This window comes from Amaranthus tricolor, chromosome 1 (assembly GCF_026212465.1).
Source record: "Amaranthus tricolor cultivar Red isolate AtriRed21 chromosome 1, ASM2621246v1, whole genome shotgun sequence".
Taxonomy (NCBI): Eukaryota; Viridiplantae; Streptophyta; class Magnoliopsida; order Caryophyllales; family Amaranthaceae; genus Amaranthus; species Amaranthus tricolor.
The window spans coordinates 21,400,859-21,410,412 of NC_080047.1; the positions used below are offsets into that span (position 1 = coordinate 21,400,859).

Consider the following 9,554-nt stretch of genomic DNA (forward strand, 5'->3'; position numbering starts at 1 on the left):
AGTTGGGCGCTTCAAGAACAAAACTATGCAAAGGAAATTGCAGTAGAGAGAGAAAAAAAATAGATGTTTGTGTAATGCAATAAATGAGATGAATTAACTTACTGATAGATTGAAGATTAAATGCTAATTCGAGAGTTTTGATTGAAATGTTGCAAGCAGACTTATTCCATGAATAGTGAGGAAGAACAAGTGTGGAGGGATATAAGCATGGGAGAGAGAGACACGAGAAATCGTTACATCATCATCGTCATCCTACCCAGTGTATCCCGCTCATAGAAAGACTATGGACAGGGTCTGGTGAGGGAAGGACGGCAGCAACTCATACCCATAAAGGAGAGCGAGGCCAAAGAAGTCCCCCGACTCGAGAAAAAAGAAGGAAGAAGAAGAAGAAAGAAGAAGAAAAAGAGAAGAAGACGTAGCTATACGGGAAAGATAGATTAAAAGCATATACATAGAGTAAATAAGAAGAACTAACTACAAAAAACAAAAAACAAAAACTAATAATAAGAAACAAGAGAAACAAGAAGACAAGAACACCAAAAAGTAAACTACGAGGACATCAGTAGTCTAAAACATGAATATAGCGCCTCCAACTACCCCTATCTCTAGTCAGACCCTCAGAGAGGTTTAACTCATGTATGTCAACTTTTATTTGCTCATCCCAAGTTCTCTTGGGTCTTCCTCGACTCCTCATACCCTCTACTATAATGTTTTCTACCCTCTTCACAGGGGTGGTGAAAGTCTTTCTCTGCACATGTCCAAAACACCTCAATTTATTTTCGCACATTTTTCCAAAAATAGAGGCTACCCCTAGTTTGTCCCTAAACTCTTGGTTTCTAATTCGATCTAGCAATGTGTGCTCACACATCCACCTCAGCATACGCATTTGAGTAACTTCCATCTTATGTTCAAAAATCTTCTTTGCAGGCCAACATTCGCTTCCATATAACAGAGCAGGTCTTATTACCACCTTAGAAATCGTTACATAAGGTTCAATAAGTGGTATCACATGCCAAAAACGTGATTAGTAAAACCTGCACTTAACAGTCAACTAACGGAATCCATTAAGTGGTAGTATTTTGCAAATGTTTATGTCATATAAGGTAAGTTTTTGTAAAAATATTAGAATAGGTTGTTTTTTTTGCAAAAGATAGTATACATTATGTAATTTTTTCATAATATAATAATCTCTTATTTAGAAATAGTTGTAATAAGAGTTCTTTATTAGCCAAGTAGTAATAGTGTAAGAAAAGTATGGCATGCATGTGAAACAAGCTAAGGAAGTCCAAACAATCAAAGGTAGCAAGAAGTGTCGAAATAATTCTAATGTAGTTACAAACTAAAGGTAGAAATTGGTCATCAGTTAGGGACATGCAAAAAATTTAAAGCTTTCAGCATCCCTTTAGAATGTATACGTATGACAGAATATGAAGTGAATGTGTTCATAGATTGACCACGGACATAATCATAATGCAGAATGTATACGTATGACAGAATATGAATTGAATGTGTTCTCTACGAGGTCGAATCGTGAAAGTGTGCAACAATCACAAACATCGGAATATCAAAAGAAACAGAAGCACGCTAGGCAAAATACAAAAGTGGAAAACCGAGACATTATACAACAAACTACGGTTACCATCTTCCTGTGCCTCTAATTGTTTCATTTTGTCGTAAATCTGCCAACATCCACCTTCAAATTCATCATACAAATTGCTTAAGAAATTCTGTAGCAACTAGCCTGCCCCGAGTATTTACTGACATTTTCAACTCACTGATCTCCTTATCGATATCCTGCCAATTTCAAACAAAAAGTACAACTAAAGAAATCAATTAGCACGCCGGATTCCAAAGTAAACAACAAACTGCGCATGAGCACATTTGGTATTAAGGATTTGTTCTCTTGAACTAGAGTAATTTTTTTTTTCGGAAATTGGAATACTTGGTCTATGTCCAAAACATTTCAATGAAAGTCTAGTCTGTTAGACACTGTACACGACATAAGGAATACAAAACAAAAGTTTGACGAATTCAAAGGGTCACAGCGCCATCGACAGGTAATTGGTGGCCACCGTTAGGTCATTAGTGGTTGTGGTCAGAATTTGGATTAGCTTGACAAGAGGGGCAGTAGCAACGAAACCGGTTGCTTGGGCTACAACTGAAAAGGGCAGTAAGTCATCTACTGGTCATCATCCAGTTAACTGACGGGTTTTCAGGTTTTTTGTGCATTTTCTTGAGCGGTTTTTACCATGAATGTCTACTTTGAATAGATTGTGAAAAGCAGAAGTTGTGACACTTGAAAATAATGAATTAGTACGAATCATACCCATATACATAAACAAAGTTGAACCATTGGCAAACAAAACACAAATATTCACACAAGAACATAGAAAAGAAATCAACTTCTCTGGTTTCTCAAACCCAAAAAGAGATTCTTATATCCTTCCTACCTTTCTGAATACCCTTACACCAAACAACTGTTCATCCTATAACACAAATGTATTTTACAACATACTCCAGTCCAGGCACATTGGAGGGATTAACACTTAATGTGTTTTATGAGCCTTGTATTTGTATCAAGTTACCAAAATTATTCTTCAAAAGTTCACATTGCTCGTATATAAGTTCTTACAACATCAAGTTCATGCATGGGCAGATCAAGAAAAAACCCAAGTGGTATCGATAATTTAAATTGAAAAAATTACATTCAACAACGTTTGATTAAGATAAATGTCCACACTGAGTGTTCATATTTTGAAAGTGGTATATAATGTCACTAATCACAATTGAACAATCAAACTAATCATCTACACTACATAAAAAATGTTAAAAGATAATATTTAGTGTATCCAAGAGTTAATATGGAAGCATAAATTAAATGTCAAATATTGCATACAACATGGAAAACAATGTAGTCGCAAGGTGAGCATATATACGTCAAGTGCGAGAACTATACAAAAAATGATTTTGAGCAGAAGTCAGTCGCAAGGTGCAACAATCTGGTTCACAAGATGCGACCAAATGCACAAGGTGCAACAGACTACTATTTCGCGATTTCTTGCTTTGTTTTGATGATAGTTCATGAATGATTATTCATCTTGGATGATTAATTATAATATAAAGGCACATTTTTCCTAAGTAATGAGATGTTTGAATCAATCAACGCATTCATCAAATGAAACAAGTTGATGAATTGATTCTTCTTATCTATAAATAAGAGAATTGATATGAATTCAGACATATCATTTCCTCTGATTTTTCTATGACATCCATAAGATCAAAACTCCCAAATTCTTATCATTTTCCATCAACTATCAGAAATATTTTGTATTTCTAAGTTCTCTAATCATTCTTCTACCGTACAACTTGTTCAATGCTTAAAATCACTGTGTTCTTGATTTTTATTCTCACTATAATTTTCTACATTTTATAACCCATAAGCACTGTGGGGGAAATATTGTAACATAAAAAGTTCCTAGAATGAGTTCAAGGAATATTCAAAATAAACTTGAATCTCATACTATCTCGAATTAGTACTTCGTCTATTTTACTATTTTAAGCGTAAATTACCAAACACTAATTTCAGTATTGCTGCTGGAATAATCACAAACACCAATATCAGCTACCATAATTGCTTTAATCAGCAAAAACACGGGAGAAAACAATTTCATACCGACTTATTAAATGGATTTGTGTAATTTTAAGATAGAGGGAGTAACTTTCACATGTCAATCTAGCAAATAGCTTTCCAGTGTCAAATCATTAAATGCATTTAAAAAAAAAAAGGTACTATATCTAATTGTAATTAGCATTCCATTACATAAAAGTCTATAATATGGACTATTAGTTATGATTATCAATAACCATGCCCATAATTAACAGAAACCGGAAACTTTCCACTGAATCCCATTTTAGAACCTTTGTTTCCTAAACTATGTTTACGAAACTACATTCCCTTAATGTTATTATTCTAATTGTATATAATACCAAGCCCTTTTCATTTCTATTTTTTTCTTATCTTTTATTTTTAGTGATTTTCTTTTCTTACCTAAATTTACTCATTTTATTTTTTGGTAAAAAATAAAATTAAACCTAAGCTTCCATGTTTTTGAAACTCCAAAATTGATGATATCGTATCCAATCAAACTTCAGCTAACACTTATTGCAACCATTTGCAACAAAAAAAAAAAGAAAAACAAAGAAAAACAATTAAGAAAACAGAGAAATCAAGGAAAGTGAGAACAGCTACATTAACTGGAGGCCCAATAAAAATAGTGGGATTAAGCGTGGATTAGAACACGCAACTTCAAGTATGGAACACACGTACTTTTACCAACTCATCTAACTCTATCCTTAAAGTACTAGTATTTTTTTGATTCAAGTGATAACAATTAATCTCAATACCATCACTTTGAATACATGCGAGTTCATGATCAATTTTGTGGCTTAATTCTTCATTCTTGACATTATTTTTATGCTCACCATTGTACAACTTATTCTTGTATTGGTGTTCTACTATCCTACAATTTTCAGTGCTAGTACGTTGAGTAAAGCACACATTCTCGCTCATTTTAAGTTCAGCACTAATCAAAATAAGTTATTTTCAGAAACTTTTTGTGGAAAAGAGCATAACAAAGCCTAAAAGTCTACTCACAGTTCACACACTGCCAAATGTACAATCGAAATTTCAGTTTAATTTAACTTTGTCAAATGGTATCAACAGAAAATCTTGATAGATTTGAACAAAGTGATTGCCGCTACCGAATGCTGGGCACTTAGAGACCCTTTCTACTTTTTGGGTCACATGGTAGACTAAGGGAAGGGGAGGTTCCTTTTTGGGAAAGTGGCTCCAACAGAGACAAGACCTGATTCTCAAACCCCTACAATTCTTAGTTCAATAAAGTATTAAGGTCGGTGTGGCATGCAGCTCTTACTTTTTCCCTTTCACTCTCTGACTCAAACATATTGACATATAATAATCCAGTATTTTTGGCTTTAAAAGATTTGTATTAAACAATTACAGCAAGTGACGCCCCCACAAACAGAGAAACTCTTTTTATCATCTCTTGGCAGTTTAAAATTCGTGTAAGAAAAGATTAATGATATCCTATTTAACATAGACTTCCTTGTGAAGTATATGTTAATCATTAACTTCATGTGTTTAGTCATACCTTATGGCGAACACAGTTCATAAGAAATGTCTAATTAGATATAACATTGAAAGTGCATTAGAACTATAACATTATTGGTCAAAACTCATCAACAAACCCCAAGTTGTGGAAGTTATTATCGAATGATAATATCATCATTGGGATATCGTTTCACAATTATCTAAAGATAGGAAACCATAGACAAAATTTGCAAGAATTGTCAGAAAAATCAGACAATGAATATTATTTCGAAATGAACAACGTATTTTAGATAATTAGCAGAGTATATACAGAAAATGAGCAGAAACAGATGCTAATAATCACATTAGATTCAGTGATTCGTATTTTATCATTGTTCAATTAGATGCACAAGTCTTCTAACTTCTGTAAAAACAAAAGGGCATTTGGGAGAGGGTTAATATATTAAGAAGAAGCAGCCTATCACATGGACAAAGGCAGATTCTTTTTGTAGAGCTGCAGGTGTTCAAATCTTAAATTGAAACAGCTACTGCTTTGAAGCGGATTAAATAGAATGGAGCATGACTCGCGTGTCTTTACAGAAGTTTCTGTTTCATGTAATGTATTATGAGAAAAGGTAAACTCTTTAGGTATCATCATGAACTAGGCCTTTTGTCCGATAGATAAGTTTTAAAGAATTTTGGTTAAATTTACATATGTTACCTGTTTGAGGGGGAGCACCATTAGGCTATTTATGTGTACAATTTATAAATTTCCAGAAATACAAAATAAACCACCCACTTCTTTTAAAGGTTCCAATTTTTCTTTCTTTTCTTGATTGCTTGATCTTGGGAATTCAAAAGGCAATCCATAAATAAAAGGAAAATGCAAGGCAAGTATAAATACATAGTAACAACATCAAACCTGGTAGAGATATTCAAACTAATCATAATATGCTAAAAAACATGAGGATTAAGAGTATAAGTCTTACCTCCATAAACTGCACAATAAAATCTATAAGTCTTTGTTTCTGCATCTCCTCGCAATGAAAGTTGGTGATGAGAAAGCTAATATCGTATCCCTGAAAAGTGAATCAAGCAGATGTATATCGTCAAGCCTCAGTGTGCACAGTAAAAGATAATTATCACTGGCATACTCTGTGGCAGTGGCAGTGGCAGTGGCAGTGGCAAAGCTGTACTTGGGGTGAAGACTGGCCACAGCCCAGTTTAAAAAAACAGTGAAAATGTAGTATATAGAAGAATTTAGGATACAAATCGTTTAAATTTTATGTTAAAGTCACAATCTTCATTGATCTTGCTGTCATCATAACGACACTAATCAAATAGTGAATTTTTTAGCATCAACTAAAAAAATCGTTTTGTAGGGTTGATATAAAAATTTATGGCCCCTTTTCACCTAAAGCCCTGGCTTTGCCAACACATCATTTAGCAAGAAAATACCAGTTTGTTTGTCTTATCAAAAAGTTGACTGAATATGAGCATGAACATTATACCTGTACAGGTTTTCTCCTCAGAACCTGAAATGCTTCAGCCCTCATTGACAAAAACCTCAGAAACTTCTTCGCTAGTATATTCTCAAGTTCATCGGCTTGTTTTACCTACAAAACAACATACATTAAGATTAAATACATATGAGAGAGTTATGTCTAGTTAACTATAAGGCATAACAAGTAAGAATACATAGCTGTACCTTGAGGCTAATTCTCAAAGAATTTATTGACGTTTCTATCAAGCACTTTTCAGCCTCATTTCTACATATTAAAACCTGCAAAAACATTTACAGGACAAGATTATATAGAAGGTGAGTGTAAAGAGTGAGTGAACAAAAAGATTGGCACAGACTATATACACCAGTATCAACTCCTATGTTTAGAGGTTACGACCAAAGATGAAAATGAATGTAGACAATGGTTGACTGTCACCCATGGCTCATTGTCTGTTATAAATTGGAGGAGCTGCTAAAAAAAATGTTCCAACGGTTGCAGTTGTGATAATGAAATGGTGATGCGGTAACAGAACGGTGATGCAGTTATCGTAAGGCCATAACATTGGTCGAAACCAGAAGATATTCATTTATACGGCCCTAAGCGCGGTTTTTTTACACCTTGACAATGCAGGGAATATCGGTTTGTTTATTTTGAAAACCTTTACAGTGCGGCCGATGCGATGCGGCCTTACTCTATGGTTTACATCATTAAAAAATTTGTATCTAATGTAAAGTAGTCAAAGAGATAGTACAAATCCGACTTCACAATCCAAAAAAAAACAATTTCTTGTTTTCATAGAGCATCTTGTGTAAGCTCCAAGATATGTCACATTACGTCACATAATGTTCCTCACCAATTGATGTTCCTGGTATTGATTCTAACAAGAGACCTACTGAAGAAAACATGAACTATACACCCTATGCCCCATAGGATTGCAATAATTTCATTTTTAATTTGCCCCACAGATTTTGTTACAATCATATTTTTGGGTATGACCCACACTTTCTTTAACTCTCATTGACACATTTAACTTCTCTATTCATTCCATCCTCGCATGTTTCTCACTTCCCCATAAAGTATACATTTTTACCATACTTCTTAAAAAACACCAATATTGTACTTGCTGCAATTGTCATGGGATTGAGGAAGTAATACTTGCTCCAACTATACATATACCATTAGAAAGCACCAACTTTGGTAGCTCCAGCAGCTAGTGGGACAAAAAAAAGACCTAATAGTGCATCTAAAACTGCTATAAGAACCAAGCAGATGCATTTTGGGAACACAACTAAAATCCGTTCTGAAGAAAAGCTATTCCAATTGACACAAGGGGCATTAACCAAAGAAAATGTTGTCTTACAGAATGTACAGAATCTTCTTACAGGATTTAGCAGAAGCTCAGGGCTTGTCCTGAAAAAGCACATCAAATAGATAAGAACCAAAATGCAACTCCATAGGTGGCAGGCACAATAAACCAACATCTTAAGAAGATATTACAGATCATTTTCTAATATAGTCTAATGAGTGCGGTCACTTAAGCTTGCAAAATAACCAAGATGAACATGATGAGAAATCTAATTCAAAAACCTATGAAATTCCAAAGTAAAGAATTTTCTCATATAGTATTTTTGCGATTGTTAACTTACTTCATTTCAACTTCTGGTTTATTATGTCTCTCCACTTCTTGACAAGGGAAATTCTGCAAAACAAGCCCACCACAAGATAGTTAATACTCATAATGCTAATGGTAGGGAAATTGAAGGCAAATCAAACTAGACATCAATAAAGAGAGAAAGAGGAATATGGACACACCTGTAAACACATTGCAGCCTCCAAGGTGTTCCTTATGCAAGTCAAATAGAGCCGCATTGTGTTCGCCTGCCCATTCAACAAAACTATATTAAGATTACCATTATACTGCAATCCAAAAATGTTGAGAAACAAGCAACTTAGAACTTATAATGGAATAAATTCAAGATATGCTCTGCAATGTGGAACATTTTTGTACTTTATTGCAACATGAAGCTCTTCTATTGACTTCTCAACAATTCTCAAAAACTTTACGAAACCTAAAATTCGAATAAATGCAAGCATAACCATTCAAATCCCAACAAAAAACAACATATTGCTGACGGTAAGATTTAGATCTAATCACTTAAACTAATAGAAAGCTCATAACTATCATAAATGTTGACTACTCAAAATTTGGTGCCACAACACCACAATCAAAAAGGAAAACAAAATATGTATCACTTCATACTTACTCTTTGCATTGCAGCAGACATCTTCAAATTTTAACCAAAAAAAAAAACCAATTGTATGACAATCAAAAAGTTTTGGGTTTGGAATAATGATCTGAAACATCATATTACACTTTGGTTTCGTTATACTCTATTTTAAAGAATTAATATATTACAGGTTGAAAAGAGGACTTTGTCAAATAAATAATTGTCTTCAATCTACAACAACCATATATAAAAATAATAAATTATCAAAACAAATACCATGCGATATAAATGAAAAGAACAATTACCTTAACTTTTTTTTTGTTCAAAACAACAATGACGAAATAATACTTATAGGAAATACAAAACCCATATAAAGATCAGAATTTTGAATACGGTTAGGAAATTAAAGGAAACATACCATAGAAAAATGAGATTTTGATAAAGGGTTTAGATCCGGAAAGTTATGCCCACAAAAATAAGTATTGAATTAGAGCTTTGGCCGGGTAATGTTAGACGGAATTCTCCTGGAAAAGTGGGCAGCGAAAGATTGTTTTTGAAGTGTTTTGAGAGAACGAAGGATTGTGAAAAAATGGAGCAAAAAGTGAAAACGAAAAATACAATCCGACCTGCCGGATTCGAACCAGCGACCTAAGGATAGCTGAAAGCTTAGCCTACTACAGTCCTCCGCTCTACCAACTGAGCTAAGGTCGG

The 9,554-nt window shown here is 34.0% G+C and overlaps 1 protein-coding gene and 1 non-coding gene across 3 annotated transcripts in view; both read right to left on the minus strand.

The window, feature by feature from the left end:
* Window positions 1–9,554, minus strand: part of LOC130822306 (actin-related protein 2/3 complex subunit 4) — an 11,036-nt gene extending 1,482 nt beyond the window's left edge. Inside the window, exons 1-8 of one of the 2 annotated variants that reach the window (XM_057687651.1) lie at window positions 9,262–9,554; window positions 8,428–8,493; window positions 8,262–8,314; window positions 7,998–8,025; window positions 6,819–6,893; window positions 6,622–6,726; window positions 6,100–6,189; window positions 1–1,820 (exon numbers count right to left, since the gene is read on the minus strand). The exon at window positions 1–1,820 is cut by the window's left edge and continues 1,482 nt beyond it. In XM_057687651.1, the coding sequence (XP_057543634.1) occupies window positions 1,767–1,820; window positions 6,100–6,189; window positions 6,622–6,726; window positions 6,819–6,893; window positions 7,998–8,025; window positions 8,262–8,314; window positions 8,428–8,493; window positions 9,262–9,264 (474 nt within the window). In that variant the 5' untranslated portion in view covers window positions 9,265–9,554 and the 3' untranslated portion in view covers window positions 1–1,766. The remainder of the gene's footprint in view (window positions 1,821–6,099; window positions 6,190–6,621; window positions 6,727–6,818; window positions 6,894–7,997; window positions 8,026–8,261; window positions 8,315–8,427; window positions 8,494–9,261) is intronic. The other variant, XM_057687650.1, reaches the window with a different exon arrangement.
* Window positions 9,464–9,554, minus strand: TRNAY-GUA (transfer RNA tyrosine (anticodon GUA)). The gene is given in 2 exon segments: window positions 9,464–9,499; window positions 9,518–9,554. It is a non-coding gene; the product is annotated as a tRNA-Tyr (tRNA).